The sequence below is a fragment of the Vipera berus genome, assembly GCF_964194415.1.
Source record: "Vipera berus genome assembly, chromosome: 2".
NCBI lineage: Eukaryota > Metazoa > Chordata > Lepidosauria > Squamata > Viperidae > Vipera > Vipera berus.
Genome location: NC_138203.1, coordinates 122897634 through 122923463, shown reverse-complemented (window position 1 = coordinate 122923463; position 25830 = coordinate 122897634). Strand labels below are relative to the sequence as shown.

The window sequence follows — 25830 nt, the reverse complement described above, 5'->3', positions numbered from 1 at the left end:
TAAGTAACTCACGACTGGGAACACACCTACCATAATACTACTTCCCCTTCCTATTTTCCGAACAAGAGCAACAACCTTGTGAGATGGGTTGGGTTGAAAGGGACTGACCCCAAATCACCCAGCTGACATTCATGGCACCCAGTCTGGCACTCACAATCTCTTGTTTTTTAGACCAGCACTTTAACCACTACACCCAACTGATTCTTGTAGTGAGCGAGGCAGGATCATGCGTTATAATAATCTGGGATTCTTTCAAACTTTTGGAGCCTGAGATTTTCTGATTCCCATTTCTGACATACGCTAATGAACCCAGAATCACAGAGAATCATGTAGACAATTGTTTGTTTCATCATATTTATTAACATCATCTGAATAAACCTGGCTTTGCCAGCATAAAAGGCACTGTGAGGACAGAGGAAAGACTGGGATGGGTAGTCCTGCCTGTCCGAAACCACCAAGAAAATCTTTGTTGCATAGTTGGCATGATTTTGACATCAAAGCTAATAGATGGAAATAGCTATGTGCTACAGTGGGAATTTTACATACGACAAACACTCAATCTCAATGGCACACTCTTTGGCTTTTGCTGTTCTCTTCCCCTCCCCATAAGCAATAAAACAGTTTTGCTTGCTTGCTTGCTTGCTAGAAGAGTAAATAGTACATACCAGGCTCATAAAATGGCCCGTAGAAGATCTGATAATGCAATTTTAAAGTACTTTACAAAATACAGACACACAGTAAATAAAACTAGTCACTTGCACAGTAAAGGGAGGGAAAAAAGAAGAAGAAGATAGATTTTCTTCATCACCTCCCTCCAATATCCAATCTGCTCTTACATACATACTGGCTGGCAGTTTTCACACATCATTTTAAACTCTCATTCGAAACCATGTTTTGTTGATTAAGATAGCTGGATGAATTCACGCCACGCCAAGAACCATGTTTACAAATCACAATAAATGCACCACATCACAAATCAACCCCATCCCATTCTGGCTTAGTGCAATCTGAATTGTAGATCTGTTCTAGAGGGCAATGGGACAAGTGGTTTGATGCAGACTAAAAAAATCTCCCTGTAAATGCCTTGGACCTTACTGGTGAGATTGGGACAGCTGGGCCCGTGGCTGGAGAATATAACAATAGGGTCATTGGCAGTGAAAGGTCACTGGTAGCAAATATCAGAAGTTCTTGTGGGAGTGAAGGAGATGGCAGACAGCAGCAGAGAACTGTTCAGAGTCTCTCTTTTGATCTGCAGGAAGCAGCAACTATGGGGTTGTGACTTTCTCATGTCTACACAAAAAAGGCGGAAATAAAGGTGGCCTCTGCTCATCCAGCTGAATAAGCAGTATTACTTCAAACTGCAGGCATGGATGGTGGGAGATAGGAACTGGGCTTTCGAGCAATCACAGCAATCCAACATCTCCTCAAGGGGCACGTGTGGGAGAAAAGGTTCTTCAAGCCTTTTCCTTGTTTTGCTGTTCTTTGTTTCGTTTAATTATGAGGGAGAAGTGAGGGAGTATTTTTTTTTTAAGAATACAGCAGCTTGCAAAAATCTAAACCTATCCAGGTTTTTTTGTCCCCACAAAGCCACTCATTACTCTCCACAGGCAGATTCAACCAAATGTGGATACGCGGGAGGATGTTATGAGTGGGATCTGAGTGACGCGAAATTATGGAAAACAAAGGAATTGTGTAGTGTTGGATGGGCCAAGACAGCCTATAGGATTGGTATCAGGTTTAATGGAGTTGCAACTATAAGGAACCGTTGGGTGGATCTTGGAGCTAACACTAATAATAGTTTGTTGGCCTGTTATTTCATAGGGAGAAAGTTGATATCAGTACTTTAAACCATGATAGTAGAGATTCTCAACCACCCTCTTGATTTTATTTTGGGGGGGGTGGAAGGCAGACCAACAATAACATAACAATAGTAAGAATAATAATCTAATTTAGCTCTCATAAAAGGGACCCAGTTATTCTTTTCCTATCTAGTGTAGTCCCTCTACAAATCCTATCGGTTAAAGTGGCAGGATAAAATAATATGCACACAGTAGGTGAAACAGGAGCTACCATGCTCTATCTTCAATCAAGACAGGCTAGGATCTTATTCCAATGCAAATAAATTGGCAACGCTCTAGTTTGCAAATAAATATGCCTTTATGTATCCTGCTTTAGGCAAGGGACTAAATGAATCAGGAACCCACGTAGCCTCTCATGGTCTACAGAAAATGAGAAAGCTGGACAACTCTAAATCAAATGAGTACTTACAACAGAAATATTTCTAGAAAATTCTGGTGTAACCTCTCTAGGAAATTCCAATTTGACTGAGCCAATTCCATTGGCAAGTGATACTAAAGTCCTGGAAATACAGCTCCCTCAATAACTGGTCATTTCCTCCCAAAAGTGAAGGCCTCCTTCGTATAGAGAAACCCTTTGCAGAGAAACTCTTGGAAATGGCTTGATAGTCTAAGCTGCAAAATTTTGGTAAATTAAAATAAATCCCAAACAGTGGTTTTCTTCCCATTTCAGGAAGACCTTCCCATGTCTGTGTTTACTGAGCAACCTTTGAATGCAATGGGGAGAATCCCAAGGGTTACAAAGATGTGCTGTCAGCAATACAGTTTGAATCATCAATAAAGGCACCAGATGTTGAACTCTGGCACCAGCTAAGCATACTCAGAACAAGAGACACAAAATTCCAATTTAGCTTCAGAAGATTGGTCTCATGGATCCAGGACTTCCTTAGGCAACTTGCCCTATAAGAACCTCACAAAGAGGTTCTTAGTGAGACGAAGTGCCTGAAAAATATGTGCATTTATCTACAACATAAGCAACCTAATAGAATGTGAATTTGCTGCTTTGCTCCAGGGCTGTTTCAAGAAGGAGCAGACATCCCTCAATTTGGGGACCAGAAATCTGCCAGTGGAGCCAAACGTTGCAGCCTTAGCTGTGGAGGCCAGAAAGGAAGAGGTTGGCAAGAACTTCTTTCACAATTTTCACTCATGCTATGTCTGCGGCATTTCTGCGAAGAAAGGCTGTGATTGGTTTGGCTGAAGTTTCTGTGTTGGTGAGGTGGCAGTAGCTGAGAAGTTACTCCCAAAAGTCCATGAGTACAGAGGCCCGAGACTGGCAGTGGAGCAGTGCAATTCCCACTAGTGAAGACCTTCTTGTACTGTCTAGGGGTATTGAGGCACCATGTGTGTCGGAACTGAAAGGGCTGGCTTCAGAGATATTGGCAGTGTGGGGCAACCCCTTTCTTCCTCCAGCCCGAAACTGAGGCAGAAGAATAAATTAATGGGTGCCAGAAATAACTAATGCCTCTCCTTCAGGGTATCCTCAACTGCTTCTTGGGTGGCTGGGACAAAAACTGGCCATCTTGTGCAGCTCCTCAGGTGGAAGTCTCACAGTTAGGATCCTTCTTATCAAGCCAGCAAGAAAGGGAGATTGGAAGGCACCCGCGTCACCCACCTATCCCACGATAGAGGGTGCATCTTCACCCAATATTTGACAGAGTTCGCTGAGACGGTGCTGCATTTCAGGGACCCCAGCCAGCTGCTGTTCCAGGCGCTGCTTTTCCTCCCGCAGGGAGAGACGGGCTTCAGGGTCCAGCTTCTCAAACCGCCAGCCGCCCTCCCCGTCAAACTGGAGGAGATGCGTGTGGTACTTCCTGAAAATAAGGACGGAAGGCTATTGAGAGAGCATTCCAGGATACAACTTCTGCATTCAGCCTGCCATCTTTCTCCTTGCTCAAGGTCAACCTCACCCACACTGGCTCTGTTCCTCTTCCTCATTCCTCTAGACAAATGTCCTATGTGTAGGAGGGGTTGGGGGGGAGGGGATTTTCCACTAAGCTGTCTCCTGGGAGGGGAGTCAGAAACAAAACCATTCTCAGTCTCCAGGGATGAGACCATGGTGCTCCTGCCCACACAGTTTCCTGTTGAGGACACGACTCCCTGCTTGGGAGAGCAGCCAGCAACATGACACACACACACAGAGTTAGAAATGGAGGAGGGAAAGGAAGTATAACTGCGGGCTGGTGGGGGAGAGGAAGGATGAGGTTTGGAAAGTGGACTGGCTTGAGGCTTGCCAGATTCAATACACAGGCCCCCTGTCACTTTTTATAGTGTGTACTGAAAGAATGAGTTCAGCAAGTGCCTCTTTGCCTGGTGCAAAGCTTCTTAAAGGCCCAGGATTCCTAGGGAAGAAGATCCTAAGAAAAAGTTCCTTTCTTGTCCCTGCTTTAGAAAAAAAAAAGAACCAGATAGGCAATCGGATCCATAATGGCTGCTCTTGGGCACCAAAGTAGTGGCAAATTCTGCCTTCAGGCTCCTAGGAACATTTTCCCAACCTGCCCATCTGAGAGACTTGTGGGTATAAGTAGGTGAAAACTTGGTAAAAAGAGATTCCTATAGTATTACAAGGAAATAATTTGCAGTCAGGGGAAATACTGAGTTGGCACATGCTTCCCGGAAGAATCATATACCTGCCCCTGGCACTATCATGGAGGCTTATCCCAGAGATGAGTGAAGGCAAAAGTAATATTCTTTTGGAATTCCTTCCTTTTGTTACTTAAATCAATGACACAAACAACAATAGATGAGGAGTATTCTCAGGCATTGCAATGTATGGCAGTGAAAGTTGGACCATAAAAAAGGCTGAGCGCCAAAGAATTGAGGCCTTTGAACTATGGTGCTGGAGAAGACTCCTGCGAGTCCCCTGGACTGCAAGGCAATCAAACCGGTCAGTCCTAGAGGAGATCAACCCTGACTGCTCCTTAGAAGGCCAGATCCTGAAGTTGAAACTCAAATACTTTGGTCACCTAATGAGAAGGAAGGACTCACTGGAGAAGAGCCTAATGCTGGGAAAGACTGAGGGCAAGAGAAGAAGGGGACGACAGAGAATGAGGTGGCTGGATGGAGTCACTGAAGCAGTAGGCGTGAGCCTAGATGGACTCCAGAAGATGGTAGAGGACAGGAAGGCCTGGAGGAACGTTGTCCATAGGGTCGTGATGGGTCGGACACAACTTCGCAACTAACAACAACAACAACAAATTCTCAGGCAGGAATATACGGCCAGATTTCAGGGAAAGGATCCAGTAAGAAAGATCCTAAGAAGAAGGATCCAACTTCTTTACTTTCCCAACATCTCTGCGTGAAGACAAAGGACGCAGAAGATTTCAGAGGGGATGTTGAGCAACTGATAAAAGAAATGAGACTTTAGCACATCATGCTAAAGTGTATGACATTGCTTGGTTTTGTCTCAGCAAGCTCTGCAAATCTGGTCACTGTGGTTTGTAAACCTTGATTTCCAGCTAAAAAAGCTGTCACTTCATTACAATACTATTCCTAGCATTTGTAGACAATTGCAAAGGAAGAAGGAACTTATAAAAGAAGAAAGAGTATATTGGCTGCTGCAAAGAACTTATAGTTTACTGATGTTAGAATGTCACAAGTTCTTACTTCTGATATACTGAGTGGCTTAGCATGAAATATGAATTCATCCAATTATGGATAATTTGAAAAACTCTGCTGTAATACCAACAGTGTTCTTAGAGAATGTGCGAACTGAAACTCTTAACGTCCTGTACAGCTCATTCCATACACCAAATCCATGGCTTGTTTGTTCATATTTTACTAAAGACCATAAGATTAGAACAACAATAAATCATAATTTGAAAGTTATGGCTTATATACAATGTATTAATCCAAAAGCAAACAAATGTAATCCTTGTTTAGCAACCACAATCCGGACTGTAACTCAACTGCGCTTATGGTCTTACTTCAGCTTTCATTTGTTTTGCATGAATGTCATAAGTGTGAGGATTGGTCATAAAGTTATTTTTTCATCATTATCCTAACTGCGGTTGCTAAATGAGGCAGTCGCTAAATAAGGACTACTTATAATTTCACTGGAACATAGTGCTATTTCTCATGGATTAAATAGATATGAAGATTTTTATTATAATACAGCTTGATTCACCGATCATACTTAACCTGAAATCATATTACAAACCACAATGAGTGAGTTTATGTAGCAGAAACATGTGAGTCACCTACTGGGTTTGCACATTGTTTGAATCCAATCAGTAAGTTTCACTTAATTTGACAGTAAGAATGATTGTGTCAAAACCAAAAGTTTCATGAATAGCCACTATAGGTACTGTAGTTGTCAATGTCTGCACCTCCTACATTTCTTTCGACCTCTTAATATTTTTCTTTTCCAAATTTTGATTGTATTTCTAACTGCTTTTACAATTCTTTCTGTATTACCCCAGTGAAATGGAATGTGATTCACAGACACTTGATGCTACAGTAAATGCAAAATAACAGACTCTTGTGATACCTTGGAGATTTATATCACAAGAGACCTTGTTGTTTTGGAGGATCTAATCAGGAACCCCTGGGAACCCGCTACAAGTGTGACATATTTATTCAAATAAAAACAACAACAAAAGTCTTTAAGCAAGGAAGAGAAGGTATAAAGGCTAAGATATCCCAGGCAAAGAACAAAACATACCACAACGAAGGTCGGTGTGTGATGGAGAGCAACGCAATTCCTGCATCCTTTGCTGCTTGGAAGATCTTGCCTTCTACATCGATACTGACAGCACTGGTGCATTCATCGAGGAGAGCGTACTTTGGCCTGGGGCAAGGAAGTGAGAGCCCAGGTCAGCAATCCCAAATGCCTGTTTCCCTAGTCCAGTATCCCATCTGTCACTCCCATGCCATGATGCTCCCTTCCTTTCCTTTATTCCTGTCTCTTGCAGAATCAGGACCACCCGTCTTCCTACTGGACTTAATTATCCAGGAAGGAAGCAGAGACCTGGAAACATAAAAGGGCACCTGCCCTATGGAACAATCTTGTTCTTTGGCAGGTTTGACTGCTTTCCAAACACTACTTAAATTGAAATCATTTCAAAGACAGCTCAGGAAATAAAGGAAATGGCCATTCCTGGCTTGGATTAAGCTATTATAATTATTTTATGGTTGCTGCTGCTTAGAGTTTTATTTTGTTTTTATGTCTCTATTGTTAATCCTTTGTGGTTACAATGGTGTATGATCAAATCAACCGATACATTGGGAGCTGATCCTCACCACTTCTTCCCATCCCACACTCTTTGGAAGCTGTTTGTGTGACTTAATCCAGCATCGCCAGGGAATGGGGTGAAGTACAATTGGAAATGCACTTCCAGGCACTAACCTGTGATAGAACATCCGGGCCATCCCCATTCGCTGCTTCTCGCCACCCGAAAGTACATCCTTCCAGTCACTGACAGCTTCCCAACCTGATTGGAAAATAATTAAAGAAGAAGCTCTACTGTTATTTCCACCTACCCAATTTCCCGTCGGCTGCATGTAAGCCAAAGTCAAGACAAGGCACAGGAAGTCAAGGTGTTTGCTTGCCATCTTCTCCATCCATGCCAGGGAGCTACCCACCTCCTTCACGCTGTACAATATAATTGAGGTTGACGATGTCCAGGATCCGTTCCAGGTCAGAATCAGTATGTCCCTTCGGTCCCATATCCTTGGCCGTATCTGGGTAAATCACCTGGTCTCTCAGGGTGCCCACAGACATGTATGGTCTACAGTGAAATGCCAAGTAAATAAATCATTGGCGTTTGAAGAGCAGCTGAAACTGCCCACAATTATGGTTTTGATAGCCTAGCCCAGGGGTCAGCAACCTGAAACAGTGAAAGAGCCACTCGGAACCGGTTCCCTCACAAAAGGAAAAACTGGGAGCCGCAAAAAATGTGTGCACATGTGCGTACATGCGCACATGCGCAGAACAGGGTTTGACTGAAGAGTGGAGCCAAGGCGAGATATGCACCTACCCTGCATATTTGAATTGATTGGTTGAACTTTTTTAGTCCCACTTTTTTTTTTGGACTGCACATGGCAGAGGACTGGGAGCCGTAGGAGACGGCTGAAAGAGCTGCATGCGGCTCCGGAGCCGTGGGTTGCAGACCTGTGGCCTAGCCAGTGTGCACAATAGCCATCCTGGAATGATGAAATCTGGTATTTAATCAAACTGGGAAGCCCCAGAATGCTGCAACGGCACTTCGCACGAAGTTAACTAGAAATCTCACGACAGGGCAGAGATTCAAACTAGGACATTCTTCAGTGCACCAATTGCCTTTCTCTGATGTGAAAAAGAGATCAGAACCTTGGGGCCACTAGAGTACCTATCTCTGGAATCCAGAGTTTTCCAGTTCTAATTCCATTCCTCACTGAATCCGATGCGTTCCAAGAGGGCCAGCCTCTCTATTGTTTGGCCCCTAATTCCCCACCCTCCCCTGCCATATTGGCCACTCTACCTCTGTGGAATGTAAAACATTCGATGAGGAGGTGGTTTGTAGAGGGTGCCGTTGTAAGTTGGCCAAAGCCCCCCCAAGATCCGGAAAAGGGAACTCTTCCCACAGCCATTTGGTCCCGTGATCAGTAGGTGCATGCCTTCATCTACCTGCAAGGGGGAAGCACAGAGGAAGGTATGAAAAAGGCAGAATAAAAATATAATAGTAACAATAATATCCCAAAGCATCTGAAGCAACACTTAAATATCACTAGCATTGATTAAATCCATCAGTCAACTGCAAAAGGCAACTTTACTTGGAACAGCGTATATGTCCTGCAATGATACCTCTAACACCATCAAACAACAACACCTGCCTATCCCAGGTCCTTGGAAAGCTCTTGATAGGTGGATAAAAATGCCAACTCCAGTCTGAACGTTTGGCTGACTGTGTGACTAAGAACAACAACAATAGCAATAATTCTCTCTCCCCATTTTCCCCTCAATTTTTGGCAGTTTTAATTGTTTCTCAGGATCCAAGCTCCCCCCCTCCCCCAATATCCAACAATGTATGCAATAGAATTTGTATTTGTCCAGGCAACTTACTTTATCCATTTGGTGCTCTAATAGCAATCTCTGAGCCCCATCGGCTCCCTACCTCTCTTCTTAATCTGGTCTCAGGCTCCTGTTGTATTCCCAGCCTTCTTGCAAAATCATAAAGACCAGAAGTTACCTGTCAGTGCCATCAAAACCCCCATGACCCCTCAACATAGGTGAGACCCTGGAACACAGGCGAGACTCCCTAGCCCTTCCCCTTGTGTACTCCATGGCTGCTGCTGCTTGATCTCCTGTTCTCCTAATTCTAGTCAACAGAATGCCTCCTGTCACCCTCTCTCCTTTACATGCCAGGAATGTACTTTGTCCAGGAATATACAGAGAGGCGATGGCTAGCAAGACATAGACAGAGTCAACATGTTTGCCAACAGGACTACTGTACCAACTAGCCATGAAAATAAAAGTGTTTTGATCTGCTCCTGTGCCTTTGGATCGCAGTCTGACTTACAGAGTTCCGAGGGGAAGCTTCTCAGCGCTGCCACCTACTAATTCATGAATAGCAGGAGCCGATTAAAATAACATCTGCGTAGGGCCAGGTTCAAAAGTTGGCAGCTTTACACAATGAAAGTAATCTCAAATTGCTTCCCACATTGATGCGGTTAGATTAGAACAGGGGTAGGTAGGCAACCTTGGCTCTTTTATGACTCGTGGACTTCAACTCCCAGAATTCCTGAGCAAGCCTGGCTCAGCTTGGAAACCTCTCCCTTTCCCCTCAGAATAGTTGGCTCAGGAATTCTGGGAGCTGAAGTCCAAGAGTCATAAAAGAGCCAAGGTTGCCTACCCCTGGATTAGAAGATGTAACCTCTCATTTTTATCAGTGCTTCAAGTGCTGTTATCCCAGTCCCGGTCTTCCTATTATTCACTGAGACTACCTATCCGTGGACTTCAGAAGTGGCCAAAGTACAATTTCCAGCTTTGCTTTCCATTAGTTATGCCGGTTGAGGCTCTTGGGGGTTGTAGTTCATCAGGATCTACAAAGCCAGCTTGCCCTATAATAACGCCTTGACCACTTACTCGGATATTAAGGCTGGTGACTACCACATCCCCAGTAGGAGTGATGATAGGGATGTTTTCACAGATAATCCCATGGTCAACGTCAATCACATGTCCTGTAAGCAAAGAAGAGAAGAAAAGACAAGAGTCTTATATTCACAATGAAAGAAGCATTTCACTGCAAGCGACACTGACCTTCTCAGTAGAAAGAAACAAATTTAACCCTTTATCAATTATTTCTTTTTCTCTATGACTCATTTCATGTATTTTACAGCACGGGGTGGGCACAGTCGTGGCTGCTCTTGAGGCCTTACGGTTTATTAAGCAGGTACGATAGAGAGTATAGCCAGTCATCAGATGGCGATCTGGTAAAGTTGTTTCCCAATCTATTTCTTATCTCTCTTTGCAGGATGTTCCTTGCAACCTCTGCTAAATTTTGTCTATTTTTCCTTGTGGCTATCTGACTTTTTTTATTTTCTAAAAATGCTTTGTAAAATTAGTGTAGAAGTGAGAACTATTCTTATAAATAAAAATGGCAATCAAATCTGATGCTTTGCTGCATACTGTTTCCTATTTTTTTTTAAAGTATTAAAAAAATTAAGTGTGATAACAGGCTCTCAGTACCTGGCACATTTCCCATAGCTTAGCATATCTGACTTGAGCCTAGCAAAGAGGTATCCTATAATATAGTAATGTACCCTCTCCACCAAATAAGTGAAAAAGGTAGATCCTTAAAACATTTAACAAGGAGCAGGGAAAACCTGCAGGCATTACATCACCTTACTTCTACAACTACATTGAATATTATAGAAATCACCTCTCAAGGCATATTAGAAGAGGGGGGAAAAGGCTGTAAAGATGTATCTCTGAACAAGGTAATGACAGCTGAACTCTTAGGCAGGAAATTGCTACAGTTTCCTGGAATAGGCAAGCAAAACTAGCACCAACGACATAGGAGGAAGTCTCACAAAGTAGATTATGAAATTTATATCCTTCAAATACGTTGACCTTGTATAATTTATGCAGAGGTGTGGAGTTAAGCGTAACTTGAAGAAGATTGGAGAGTACATCTCTCATTTCTTTCTAGTTTGGCATAGACTCTAGAGAAAGGCACATCAAAAAATCAGGTAATATGGGCTGATCAACCCAAGACAGTTCTGACAAGTTGGTAGCAAGGTCTAGTAAACCCATCTCAGTTTGACGACATAACTGGACATCCTATACAACTATCAGAATGTAAAGGCAAAACATTCAAACTTTTTCTTTATTAGCTTTTTTTTAAAAAAATTATGGAAACCATCTTGCTGATTGATTTTAAGTTTTTGTTGACCTAAAGTGAAATATCAAATAAATAAAAACATTAGAAATTAATTTCTATATGCGTTGTTTTAAAAACAAAAGGAATAATGATCAAAACCAAATATGCATTATTTTTATAGTGCAGGGATTGTTTTTGGCAGATTAAAGCATATTGGCAAACTACTAAGAACTAATTCTAAGTTCCAGAGTATTTGGAACTAGGATGATCATCCCAAATTCTCCAATTTTGGCCAGCATCAGTGAAGGACAGGTAAAACTGGAAAGAATCTACTGTAGTCTTCCCTAAATTAGTTCCCTCTGGACAAGCTAGACTGGAACAACCATTGCTTTCATACAATGTGGCTGGAGCTGTTTGGAAAAAGAGTCCCAGATATCTGGAGAAAAGCAGATCAAGAAAAATCATTTGACTCTTTCGCAGATATTATGCTTAAATTATACAGTATAAGTATCTCTGGATTCCACCGACTGCACTTGGAAGTAAAAAATAGACTGTCTGAACTTTACATGGCTTGCAGCCAGCCTAAACATTCAGAAAATGTGAAGGCATTAAAAAAAAAACACCAGAAGAAACTTTCCCTGATTCTTTTAAGACAATTTAGAATTTAGTAAAATAAAATAAAAATAAAAGCATCAGGCCTTAAATCTGTTTTATGCATTATGCTAAGACATAGTTTATTTAACTAGTTTGCTGAATATACCCCAACCTCATAAAGTAATCCTAACCATGGTTTTTAAACCACAGCGGCAGGGTTCGTATTCATGCAATATAGCAAACCAATATCAAATAAGCCACATTTTTGGCTCACTTTGATGTGTGAGACTAGCCTGCATTTTTCCTCTCTGTTGCTGAGGCCTTTTCTTCCCCTTATAAGGTCTACTGGGAGGAGAGCAACAAAACCTTCTAGAGAGCTGAAGGTATTGTCTAGGCCAGTAGTCGCCATCTTTCTGGCACCAGGGACTGGTTTTGTGGAAGACAATTTTTCCATGGACCAGAGTGGGAGAATGGTTTCACATGCAATTTAGATCCCACACATGCACAGATAAAGCTTTGCTCACTCACCCGCTGCTTGTGCGGCCCGGTTCCCAACAGGCTGCGGACCGGTACTGGTCCACGACCCAGAGGTTGGGGACCCTGATCTAGGCCTTCTGGAGTACCCCATCACAACTGGCCACTACAGGAATGGTGAATTATTAAGAGAGGGTGTGTACTGTTTACTTTCCTCCTGTGTCATATATTTTTAGACTGAAAGCCTGAGGGCAGGGATTGACTATTTCTATTCTTATGTAAGCTTTTCTGGGAGTCACTCAGGCCAAACAGCAAGGTATAAATGTTTTCAGCAAATCCACAGCATAGACTCAGCCTGTTTAGAAGGTGTCTGCTTTCTGAATGTCCGGAACTACAAAACAGCCACAAAACAGGAGTGGCAGCCATAAACCTTCTTTCATTAATAAACAAAATATTTAATTAAACCTGATTATCCAAGGCTATAGTTTTAATTTGATCCTTGTCAGTTTCTGACATTAAACGTTTATCTAGCAGGATGCAGTTGCAAAATCAGCTGCAGGGATAGGTAGGTGGAGGTATGTGTGTTACTTCAGCCAGACATCTGCTGAAAAGCTTTACCTTGGATCTGGAGTGAGCCCTCGACACGCATACCATGTTTCATAATTGTTCTAGCCCGAGCCTGGCCTTCATCAAGCTCTCCAGGACGTCGGAAGTTGCAGCATTTCACATCCTCAAACACTTGGAACATCTCATACACACGAGCAGTATAGCCTGCTAGTTCAGTTGCCTAGGGAAGAAAGGCACAACTGCAATTCATTTACATCTGGAATGGGAATCCACATATCAACTTTTTGCCAAGGGTTGGGGTAGTGGGCCTTCACTGATGGTTGTTTTCTCAAATCTGGGTCTGACAGGCCAGAATAATAAGTTTCAAAGCATTTATCCAGCTCTTACTGTGCTGGAGACATATATGAAATCCCACAGATCGTATTTGCAAATGGTATCCATAAGATATAATCAAACTAACAATCAGGACTGTAGCAATCAGAAGACAAATGGGTGTAACCAGTATCTCCCTCAACCCAGAGTTAAGTAGCGCCTCATATTTACTATTAAGGAATAATAAACTGTTCAATTACGGCAACTAATTTAAAACATTCAATATGTCTCTGACCATCAGCAATTAAGCTGAAAAGTTTCCTCTTTCCTGAACCATATCAGCTTTTTATTTTTCTTGCTACATTTGTAAGCCAGACCTATACAAAGGCAATTTTGATGTCAGATTCCTCTAGGGCAGGCATGTCAAACTCGCGACGTCACGTGACATCACACGACGTATCGGAGCTTTTTCCCCATTGCTGGCAATGGGGTGGGTGTGGTTTCGCCGCGACGCATCTGGCCCGCGGGCCGGCAGTTTGACACCCCTGCTCTAGGGCCTGGGAGGTATGCAGTAGAAACCCAATGTACTGATTATGGTTCTAGACCAGACAACTCGCAACGTCATATGACGTCGCGCAATGTATCGGAGCATTTTCGCCATTGCCGGCGATGGGATGGGCACGGCTTCCAGATGACGCGTTTGGCCCATGGGCCGGCAGTTTGACACCCCTGTTCTAGACTTAAAGTTCAAGTCCAATTCACCTATGCAGTTCACTGATTAGTTTTGGTTAGTCTCTTTCTAAGTCCACAGCAGTTTTTGTGAAGTGAAATTAGGACTCTCATGTAAAATAAACTTGAGGAGGAGAGGGATATAAATGCAATCAGTCAGTCAATCAAATGCAGCAGGAATGGGATATTGCAGAGGTGTGTATTATAAAATAAGAAGAAATAAGGGCAAGACTGAATGGGTATTGAACGAATTTGGAGTGAATGCAAGTATGAGTGACCCATATGAAAGAAGTATTTTGAAATATTTTTTTATATAGATAGAATGAATGAGGACCAAAACTGCAAAGCAAATGTATGAGGAAAAATGAATGTGTCAAAAGGGAAAGAGAAGAAAATTACGGTTGGATGGAGTTTATTGAGAAACCAATATGCCAGAAATTTAAAGTAAAAAAAAAGACAATATAGAAAGCAGCATATGGACATTATGGATGGAAGGAAGAATGATTTGCAAGGATAAAAGATACAGAGTTTATAAAGCCCAATGATTGAGTTGCACAACATGCTAGCCAAATTAAAGATGCCATATTATTTTGACTGTGATATAGGAAACTAACTTGCTGTCTGTATCTGGACTTCATAAATTAATTTCAAAAGTAACTGAGGATCCTCCAAACTGATTTGTAGAGCTGTGGTAGGGAAGGGATCTTGGATTATTATTACATTTTTATCCTGCCTTTTAGAATATGTTTTGGTCAAGGCAGTGAATATATTTAATATTTCCGCCTCCTATTTTCTCCACAACGATTCTGTGAAATGGGTTGGGCTCAGAAAGAGAGCCAGGCCCAGAACTATCCAACCTGCTTTCATGTGTAAGGGAGGCCTAGAATATACAGTCTCCTGGTTTCTAGGCCAGCATCTTCACCACTCTTATATTCATCTGTGAAATTAAATTTCTTTTGCAAAACAAGAATGATCACATCAGAGTTATTTTGAAAGGAGGTAAAGTCGGGATTACATCAATAGGATTGGTGAAGCCTGGGAGATGGCTTGAGTCTCTACATAACACTAAGCCACAATGATGTGTATTTGCTTTGGTGATAGCATATAATGTATAAACATAGACAAAGTTGGCCTGGTTATTAGATCTGGGCTGAACATCCAGATGACCACTAGATGGTGGCAAAGAAAGGTTTCTGTATCTCTTTGCTGTCACCTAATGACCATCTAGATTTTTGCAACCTGATCAGATAGCCATAGAGAAGGTAAGAAAGATCTACCCAGATCCTGTGAATGTCTACTCAGAAATGATTACTGTATGAATACTAGTTAAATGGGACTTATTCTGAAGAGAGGAACATAAATGATGATAAGATTCAGTGTGTCTGTCTAGGTGGTAAGAGATGAAAACTAATCTTATGAAATATTAGCAGTGTAAGCTCAAAGGTCATGGGTATGGCTCCTGGAAACTACTAAAAATTCCCATTTTAAGGATATTAAGAAGCAACTAATAGCTGATACAAGGTCTTTCTGCTCTCAGAACCTGCAAGAGCGAAGCCCTGCCTGAATGCAGGTTACAAAGTATGTGCCTTTTAGAATTATATCTCAGGAGATTATAAAGACACAGAGGCTTATTTGCATCCTTCAACGGAGTATCAGACTGACCCAATTCTTACCCAGGCAACTGAGCATCTGTACCTCTTTGTAGGAAGAGATGACCCTCTCTGTAGCATCGGCTGCTGCAGACAGAAGACTCCGAGCTGTGGTAAAAGCTTCAGTCCTCAAGCTTATCCATTCTTTCTCTTCCATTTCCAGTGCAGCTTGTTTCAGTGCCTCTGAATCTGGTGGAACAAAATTGTGACAGGGAGGAAAAGCTGGAGCACATATCTCCATTTCTCCACTAACTTCTACATTTTCTCATTAGGAATCACTTTCCTTGAAGCCCTGATCTGAGGTCGCTTATTCATGCTGCAGTCTGGCACCTGTTGAAAATACCCGCATGGGAACCCTCCTGTGATGAGGGCCAGAACAACAACAACAACAAAAAGGCATCCCTCCATGAAACTATTAAACAAATAATACTCCAAACATTGCCTTAAATAAATCTTCTGTGGTAACGCATCATGAGGAAGACACCTATTCATTCTTTTGGTTTCCCTTAATCCTCCAAAAATCTGTGGCATTAGATTTGAACTCTGAAATGTGAAGAAAGACGACATAGTTTAATCATCTTCCTGACATGTACTTGCGACAACTAGCAGGTGAAAAAATTATAACCTGAAGGAAGTTAATACTGGTAGTCCTTGACTTAAGACAGGTCACCCAGTGACTGTTCAAAGTTATGACAGACCCCCTCCAAAAGCTACTTATGACCCAGTCTTGAAGTTATGTCCACTGCAGGTGGCTGCTTGTAGGATTGTGCCACGTGGCCTGGGAGTGGTGTGGCCTATAATCTTTCCTTACTCAGATCTCCTGAGCTCTGGAGATCATTGAAAGGTAAGTGAACAATAGGTGACAGGGTGTGGGGACCCCAAGGGGTGGGAAGTGGAGCATGGGGTCTCTCAGAAGATGGGGGAGACTTTGGAAGATCTGAGGCAGGTGGACTTGTGCCTGCACCCGGATCTTCAGGTTCTCCCCAATCCCTGAGGCTCTCCATGCTCCATTTAACAACCTGTTTGTTTAAAACATGTTCATTTAACAAATGCAGTGGGAAGAGCAGTGATGGCGGGGGTGTCGTTAAGTGAGGCACTTCACTTAAAGGCCCTCCTGACTCCAACCCTAATGGGCATGCTCCATTTCAGCTCTAATTCGAGGACTACCTGTACACTGTCTCCATGAAGAGGTAATTGTGTTTATGGAACCATCATTTTAGGCTTTTAATGGGAAGCCGTAATATTTGGAAACTAGTGGAGAACCAGCTGATGAGGGGAAAGCTCGATTCCCTTCCCTCAACAGTCATTCCTGTTTTTTCCTTCAGTGCTCAACCTGCTTTTGCTCTCAGGTGTTGCACAACAAAACCACTGGCTGTTGCAGTTCTCTCCTATCTGTTCAGTTTTCTAGCAATAGCAACAGCACTTAGACTTATGTACCGCTTCACAGCCCCTTCTGAGGGGTTTACAGTGTCAGCATATTGCCCCCAACAATCTGGGTCCTCATTTTGCCGACCTCAGAAGGATGGAAGGCTGAGTCAACCTTGAGCAGGTGAGAATCAAACTCCTGGAGCGAGCAGTGAGTTAGTCTGCAGCACGGCTCTTGTACTAGCACAAGTGCATCTTTCTGTGCTTGGCTGCATTTTCCTGTGACTATTTCTATACTATATTTATATTTATATTTATTAAACTTATATACCGCCCTTCTCCCGTAGGACCCAGGGCGGTTCACAAGGCAATTAAAACATTAAGGTAAAGGTAAAGGTTCCCCCGCACATGCGTGCTAGTCGTTTCCAACTCTAGGGACCGGTGCTCATCTCCGTTTCAAAGCCGAAGAGCCAGCGCTTGTCCGAGGACGTCTCCGTGGTCATGTGGCCGGCATGACTAGACGCCAAAGGCGCACGGAACGCTGTTACCTTCCCACCGGAGTGGTCCCTATTTTTCTACTTGCATTTTTACGTGCTTTCGAACTGCTAGGTTGGCAGAAGCTGGGACGAGTAACAGGCGCTCACTCTGCTACGCGGCACTCGGGATTCGACCCGCCAAACTGCCGACCTTCTGATCGACAAGCTCAGCGACAATTGAGCCCAAAATCTCTGTTGCTAAGTAACAACAACAACTTTATTGATTAGCCCTTGGGCCATATCAAAGTACAAAGTTGCAGCAACAAACCGTCACCAAAACTTGATAAAAGCAATCCGAAATGGAATTTGATAAAATACAATTTAAAATGGAATTAAAATACAATTTAAGTTAAAATAGTAATAAAATACAAATTTAAGATATAGATAAAATATGATAACATTATATTTCGGAGTCAATTACAATACAAAAATTAATAGCAATTAAAATAGATTAAATTTTCCTTGATTAAAATCTAAACCCCTATATCTCTGATTAAAAACCCAATTACAACCCTGTACACCGCCCTGAGTCCTTCGGGAGAAGAGCGGTATAAAAATTTAATAAATATAAATATAAATATAATACAATAAGTTAAAAAATTAAAAAATCCTCAGTCCTGGCCGGAAAGCTCAAAGAGCCAGGTCTTCAGGTCCCGGCGGAACGAACGAAAATCAGGGGCAGTCCTAAGCTCTACGGGTAACTGGTTCCAGAGGGCAGGCGCGCCCACAGAGAAGGCCCTCCCCCTGGGTGTTGCCCGCTGGCAATCCTTTGCCAGCGGCACCCTGAGAAGGGTGATTCTAGACATCTGGATCTGAAGAGGATAGTGTGAATTGGAGTTTGTGTGTAAGTGCACATAGCAATTCCTTTAAACAAGTATGTCCTTACTTGGGATCATGCAGCTATTGCCCTGCTATCATAAAAAAAAACATGTTAGCTTTAAGGAGGTACTGACACGATGCTACATAGATGCTTGTGCCTCTATAATATCTTATAGGTGCTTATAGATTCATACAGATGCTTATGAATCTATATCTCTAGATGTCAAGATCACCCAGCCACCCTCATCGTGATATACAGATAGAGGTATGGTTGGGTAACACTATTAATCACTAGTATGGAAATGGCCTGTATGAGATGGGTAGACATGAGCCAGTGAGAAGGTGCCCTGGCTATTCTGCTTTCCCTAAGCCTTCCAGTGAGTTAGCAATTAGTGTTTCAGCCATCATCCTTAATGATCATCCTTAATGATTCCATATTGATCCTCTCCCAGCTCCTGCCCATTAACATATGATCTTAAATGCCCATTTTATTATTTTGGGCCATGTTGCTGCCAGAAGAGCAGCAGTTTCTGCTTTCTTCTCCCATCCTCACCTGTCTCGGAGTAACCAGTAGCGGTGATGATTGGTACGGCCACCATGACCAGCCCAGCAGCACTCCACACATACTTCATAAGGAACTGTTCCAGCATCACATACCAGAGTCTCTCCAGAAGCAGCACGTTGATTTGAGAGGCCAGCTGATGATAACAATGCCTCAGGAGGGACAGCTCCACCTGAAAAGAGTAGCAGAAAGAAACAAAGTGACTTGAGGCTTACAACCACAAGGATAAAGGTATCTCCATATATAGCTTTTATTTCAAAAATGTAAATGCACCAAAGAATCTTCTGTGCATGAAGACAAATGGATGTGTTCCCAGATCAGAGAGAGGAATAAAAACCAAATGAATTAGACAATTAGATTGAGGGAGACACTTGTTCTAGGGTGGGTTCACATCGTTTATTGAATAAACCAAGATGAAAAATACCATGAGTTAGTATAATATGCAAATTAGGTTGCCGGGCAAATAAACCTAAAACTCAGAGAACTCCAGATAAAGAATTTAGTTTGTTACTATTTCTACAAATATGAGAAGTTATAGCCAAATTATTTCCCCCACTAGCGTCAGTGCCTTCTGCAGCATATTTATATAAAAGAGTTCACTCAGCTGGCTTTCATGCCTAAAGTGGAACTAGAACTCATAAACTCATGGCCTTAATTGTTGTTGTTGTTGTTAGCTGCGAAGTCGAGTCCGACCCATCACGACCCTATGGACAACGTTCCTCCAGACCTTCCTGTCCTCTACCATCTTCTGGAGTCCTTTTAAGCTCACACGTACTGCTTCAGTGACTCCATCCAGCCACCTCATTCTCTGTCGTCCCCTTCTTCTCTTGCCCTCAATCTTTCCCAGCATTAGGCTCTTCTCCAGTGAGTCCTTCGTTCTCATTAGGTGGCCAAAGTATTTGAGTTTTAGCTTCAGGATCTGGCCTTCTAAAGAGCAGTCAGGGTTGATCTCCTCTAGGACTGACCGGTTTGATCGCCTTGCAGTCCAAGGGACTCGCAGGAGTCTTCTCCAGCACCACAGTTCAAAGGCCTCAATTCTTTGGCGCTCAGCCTTTCTTATGGTCCAACTTTCACTGCCATACATTGCAACTGGGAAGACCATAGCCTTGACTATACGCACTTTTGTTGACAGGGTAATGTCTCTGCTTTTTAGTGTACCGTCTAGATTTGCCATGGCTTTCCTCCCCAGGAGCAAGTGTCTTTTAATTTCTTGGCTACAGTCCCCATCTGCAGTGATCTTGGAGCCCAGGAAAATAAAATCTGTCACTACCTCCATTTCTTCCCCATCTATTTGCCAGGAATTGAGAGGGCCGGATGCCATGATCTTGGTTTTCTTAATGTTAAGTTTCAACCCAGCTTTTGCACTCTCCTTCTTCACCTGCAACAAGGGGCTGTTTAGTTCTTCTTCACTTTCTGCCATTAGAGTGGTATCATCTGCATATCTTAGGTTGTTGATATTTCTTCCGGCAATCTTAATTCCAACTTTTGATTCATCTAGCCCTGCCTTTCTCATGATGTGCTCTGCATATAAGTTAAATAGGCAAGGCGACAGTATACAGCCTTGCCGGACTCCTTTCCCAATTTTGAACCAATCAGTGGTTCCGTGTCCAGTTCTCACTGTTGCTTCTTAGCCCACATATAGGTTTCTCAAGAGACAAATAAGATGGTCTGGTATGCCCATCTCTTTAAGGACTTGCCACAGTTTGTTATGATCCACGCAATCAAAGGCTTTAGCATAGTCAATGAAGCAGTAGAAGATGTTTTTCTGGAACTCTCTAGCTTTCTCCATGATCCAGCGTATGTTGGCAATTTGATCTCTAGTTCCTCTGCCTCTTCGAAATCCTGCCTGTACTTCTGGTAGTTCTCGATGCACATACTGCTGAAGTCTAGCTTGTAGGATTTTAGGCATAACTTTACTAGCATGAGAAATGAGTGCAATGGTGCGATAGTTTGAACATTCTTTGGCACTGCCTTTCTTTGGAATTGGAATGTAAACTGATCTTTTCCAATCCTGTGGCCACTGTTGAGTTTTCCAAATTTGCTGGCAAATTGAGTGTAGCACTTTTACTGCATCGTCTTTTAAGATTTTGAATAGCTCAGCTGGAATACTGTCACCTCCACTAGCTTTGTTGTTGCTCAGCTTTTCTAAGGCCCACTTCACTTCACATTTTAGGATGTCTGGCTCGAGGTCAGTGACCACCTCATTGTGATTGCCTCTGTTAGGTCTCTGCCATTTTGGTCCTTTATCATGCCCATTCATGAATGTTCCCTTCATCTCTCCAATTTTCTTGAAAAGATCTCTGGTCCTCCCTATTCTATTGTTTTCTTCTATTTCTTTGCACTGTTCATTTAAGAAGGCATTCTTATCTCTTCTAGCTATTCTCTGGAATTCTGCATTCAATTGGTGTATCTTTTTTTTCTCCCTTACCTTTCGCTTCCCTCCTTTCCTCAGCTATTTGCAAAGCTTCCTCAGACAGCCATTTTGCTTTCTTGCATTTCTTTTTCTTTGGGATGGTTTTGGTTGCTATGTCTTGTACAATGTTACGAACCTCTGTCCATAGTTCTTCAGGCACTCTGTCTATCAGATCTAATTCCTTAAATCTATTTGTCACCTCTACTGTATATTCAACAGGGATATGATTTAATTCATACCTGAGTGGCCTAGTGCTTTTCCCTACTTTCTTCAGTTGAAGCCTAGACTTTGCAACGAGAAGCTCATGGTCTGAGCCACAGTCAACTCCTGGTCTTGTTTTTACTGACTGTATAGAGCAGGGGTGTCAAACTCAATTTCATTGAGGGCCGCATCAGTGTTGAGGTTGCCCTCAAGGGGCCGGGTGGTATAGCCAGGGTGGGCGTGGCCTACTGGGTGGGCATGGCTAGAGTGCGTATGGCCTACTGGGTGGGCATGGCCAGCTCTACATCGTTGCATCAAGGGTGCCTATGGGGGCCTGGGCAGGAGTGGGACAGATCTGAGGGTCTCTGGCAGAAGGAGGATCTCTGGGCCAGGGCCAAGGCAGTGGGGGCCCTCACTTTTTCCAGGATGGCTTCGCGGCCACATGAAACCACTTCGCGGGCCAGATCCGCCCCCCGGGCCTTGTGTTTGACATGTCTGGTATAGATCTTCTCCATCTTTGGCTGCAGAGCATATATTCAATCTGATTTCTATGTTGACCGTCTGGTGATGTCCATGTGTAGAGCCGTCTCTTGGGTTGTTGGAAAAGAGTGTTTGCTATGACCATCGTATTCTCTTGACAAAATTCTATCAACCTGTGCCCTGCTTCATTTTGTACTCCAAGGCCAAACTTGCCTGTTATTCCGGTGATCTTTTGGCTTCCTACTTTAGCATTCCAATCCCCCATGATGATAAGCACATCATTTTTTGGTGTTAGTTCTATAAGGTGCTGTAGGGCTTCATAGAACCGGTCAATTTCATCCTCTTCAGCACCGGCGGTTGGGGCATAGACTTGGACTACTGTGATATTGAATGGTTTGCCTTGGATTCGAACTGAGATCATTCTGTCATTTTGAGGATTGTATCCCAGTATTGCTTTTCCTACTCTTTTATTGACTATGAAGGCTACTCCATTTCTTCTGAGGGATTCTTGCCCGCAGTAGTATACCTGATGGCCTTAATAGACCATGTCAAACTCAATTTCATTGAGGGCCGGATAAGCATTGCGGTTGCCCTCAAGGGGCCGGGTGGGTATGGCCAGGGTGGGTGTGGCCTACTGGGTGGGCGTGGCTAGAGTGCGTATGGCCTACTGGGTGGGCGTGGCCAGCTCTACATCGTTCGCATCAAGGGTGCCTATGGGGGCCTGGGCAGGAGTGGGACAGATCTGAGGGTCTCTGGCAGAAGGAGGGTCTCTGGGCCAGGGCCAAGGCAGCGGGGGCCGTTCCCTCACTGTTTCCAGGATGGCTTCGCGGGCCACATGAAACCACTTCACGGGCCGGATCTGGCCCCCGGGCCTTGTGTTTGACATGTCTGATGTAAACAGAAGAAAATGAAACTGAAGGATAAGAATTCTAGACTTTAGTTGCTCTACAGCAAAATTCTAAAAATCTCTACTTGAGTTCAGTGGAACTCTCTCCATCCCAATTTTAGTTAAGAATTTAAGATTGCAGCCTTTTTGTCCTTGTTTGTACATTTTCTTATCGTCTCTAATTGATATAGATGTTCTTATCTAATATATATCTTCACTCAGCTGTCCTACACCTTTTTCATACAGGCTTTATTAATCTCTCAGTGGCACAAAGCATACAGCCTGGACTCTATCACACTTTGGATCAGAATTCCCTGAATCCTAATGCAGTTTAATCTACATTTCCTGATCCATATCAAGCATAGCATAAATGAATAATTAGGTTAGTTCTGTGATGTATGTATACTGTACATGTACTCTGAATTACTGTCCATCTACTGTAGCTTTTATATGCAAACAGGTAATACAAAGTGCAGATTAACTGATTAGTTAGTAGAAAAGGACTACGGTAGCTATGGAATAAATACATGCCCCTAAGAAACCTTTAAACTTCCCTATGCCATCTACAAAATCCAATAGCTGACTCAATGCAGACTTCTATCACATAACAAATATTATTATGTCTAATGCTAGTCATGGGATATTATTGATCCTCTTATTGAAAAAGCAACTGTTGCTTTTTTTTTTAATCCCATTTATATCCCGCCCTTCTCCGAAGACTCAGGGCGGCTTACAATCTAAAGCACAAATCAATGTGCTTAGCATTTTGATCCTTTTTTTAAAAAAAAGTTCAGTGAACCTTGAAAGAGACGGAAAATATTTGTTCCTCTTTGCTTGTGATTTTTGTGTAAATATGACCTAAAATTACTCTTAATTTTGGAAAGAAGTTATCACAGAGAGAGATGTTGGGCCTTGGAAGACACTTTGCAGGGCAGCATTAGCACTGAAGAATGGGGAAAAATAAAAAAAATATGTGAAGGAGATTACTATTAGTACCAAATTCTCTTTCCCAGTGTTCTTTGTCCATTCTTTATCAACAGGAGTTTTGATTTACACCTATGTTCCTTGCTGGTATTTCTCATTTCTATATTTGGGAATCAGAAATTCCACATACCATACACATTTACTGCCTTTCAGTTCACTCCTCTGCCTGGCAATGCAGGAAACACTAGAAGACAAGCTGGTGCCAAACTTAAGACAGCCTTGGGGCTACCTCAACTGTTTGAATTACGTAGGATAAACAGAAACCAAGAAAGATTTTTGCAGGATGTTGGAAAGGACTGAAGTTAGCAAGGAGGACAGATTATAATCAAGGTTAGAGCCCTAGCTGTGCCTCAGGACAAATTCAAGGAGACAACAAAGGAAGGAAGTAAACAAGGGTGCTGGTCTAAATCTGTTTTGGGACAGCTTCTTTTTGCCTAAGGTGGAATTGAAACTGAGCTAGCTGCTGAGCTTCTGGCGAAATTCTACAGGAGAAAATGGTAAATTACTAACACAGAGAATAAAAAAAGTATCTTCTCTCTACTTTTCTAATTAGATTATATTAGTATTCCTCATTCAGAATCAGAGGAGTCCAAACAGCCTACAGACTTCTTCTCCCCAAAAACTAAATCTTGTTTTTCTACTAAAGAATATTGACATTCTGCCTCCTACTTTACCTTATGCCCCCCATAGAAGGCAATCTCTTCCGAATTGGCCACCACACGAGAATGCATGTAGCGCAGCTCTCCTTTCCGGCGTGCTTCCTCAGCCACCAGTTGGCCAAACTTTGGTGAACAGGCACGTAGCACCTTTGCAGTGATGCAAACTACCAAACCAGCAATAACTGAGGGCCAAACTGTGTCAGCCCCCTTTGATCTAGCTGAACTGATGAGGGTATAGGAAGTCACAATGAGATCAAGGACAGGCTTGGTCAAGTTTGAGTAGAGATGGGCCACAGAATTAGCAAAGGCCACCAAATCTTCTGTGAGTGACTGGTCCGGGTTACGCAACCGTCCATCCATGTTGCTGACCCGGTAATAGGTCTGACCCTCAAAGTAGAGCTGATAGGCATGATCCACTAAGCGTCCACGGAAGGCCAGGCTCAGTTGCCCTTCCAGGTACCGAATGGCACTGTTGACAAAGGTGGCTGGCAGGGCAATGAGAAGCCACTGAAGAAGCTGCCACGCAAAGTCCCTTGGGTTCTTACGGACAATGCAGCGGGCCAACCGTCCATCCAGCTGGGCCACATAAACCGAGAGGAAGGTGCGGCTAGCCAGGGCAGCCGAATGCAAGGCCAAGAGTCCTGTCTGCCGGCACAGTGGCCCAGGGAACAACAACCTCAGGAGACGGAGGAGACGGAGAAAAAACACCTTGTTCACACCAGGCGGTGATGTGGTGCCCTCCTCGAGTTCCTTCCACTTGGCTGTTGGCTCTCTGGGACTGGTGGTCTCTGAATTCACTTGGAGGACCGAGGCAGCCCACTGTCTTCGTAGGATGGGGTACAACTTCCTGGCCCCATATGCTGCCACCAGTAGTGCCACGGCTGCTCTTTTGGCGGTGATTCCTTGGCTCAGCCGTGTGGCCACTTTGGCCGTGGTGAAGGGCATAATCCCACCGGGGTGGAGGCACTGCCTCCGCTTCGGCTTCTGCTCTTCCTCTTCCAGCAAGAAGCCAGCGTTCTCTGACTAACTGTAGCCGGGGCTGACTCGCTTAGCCGGAGTCAGCTCTCAGTCCACAACGCCCAACCCTCGGAGTGACAAGAGGGGAGGGGACTGGAGAACGGCCATTCCCTCAGACCATAGAGATGACGAGATAGGGAGGGCGTCTCTACAGGTGGCCGGTAGAGGGCGAGGACGGTTGCTTCTTCGTTCCGAGAAAAACAAAAACGCGAAGTTTCGAAAACGGTCCCGTGACGTGACGTTTTCACCCTGTCCTCGCTCTTCCTCTTCGGTCCGCTTCTCCAGAGCCTTGGATTTTTAAATATCTTCAAACAAATAAATCCGCTATAGTAGTTTTGCAAATGCTTTGGCATTGCTAGGAATCATCCATTATACCGCAAGGGTTGGAATCGCGGTTCCCCCCCCAATAATAAACTGAAATGGAGAAG

The 25830-nt window shown here is 43.3% G+C and overlaps 1 protein-coding gene across 1 annotated transcript; it reads right to left on the bottom strand.

The window, feature by feature from the left end:
* Nucleotides 1-337: 337 nt before the first annotated feature.
* ABCD1 (ATP binding cassette subfamily D member 1) lies at nt 338-25554 on the bottom strand. Its single transcript, XM_081317616.1, has 10 exons — nt 24401-25554; nt 18754-18934; nt 15527-15669; nt 12842-13010; nt 9919-10013; nt 8315-8460; nt 7437-7582; nt 7201-7285; nt 6517-6642; nt 338-3667 (listed from the first exon to the last, which is right to left on the bottom strand). The coding sequence occupies exons 1-10, from the start codon at nt 25328-25330 to the stop codon at nt 3469-3471; spliced, it is 2220 nt and encodes a 739-aa protein (XP_081173742.1). The 5' UTR covers nt 25331-25554; the 3' UTR covers nt 338-3468.
* Nucleotides 25555-25830: the final 276 nt, after the last annotated feature.

What these genes read in the sequence shown, in the direction of transcription:
- ABCD1 (XM_081317616.1), bottom strand. Translation starts at nt 25,330, where the DNA reads ATGCCCTTCACCACGGCCAAAGTGGCCACACGGCTGAGCCAAGGAATC. An exon ending in TCATCTCTTCCTACAAAGAG is followed by an intron (nt 13,011 to 15,526) that starts GTACAGATGCTC and finishes TTTCTTCCCTAG; the next exon opens with GCAACTGAACTAGCAGGCTA. An exon ending in GCCCGGATGTTCTATCACAG is followed by an intron (nt 6,643 to 7,200) that starts GTTAGTGCCTGG and finishes TCCTTGCCCCAG; the next exon opens with GCCAAAGTACGCTCTCCTCG.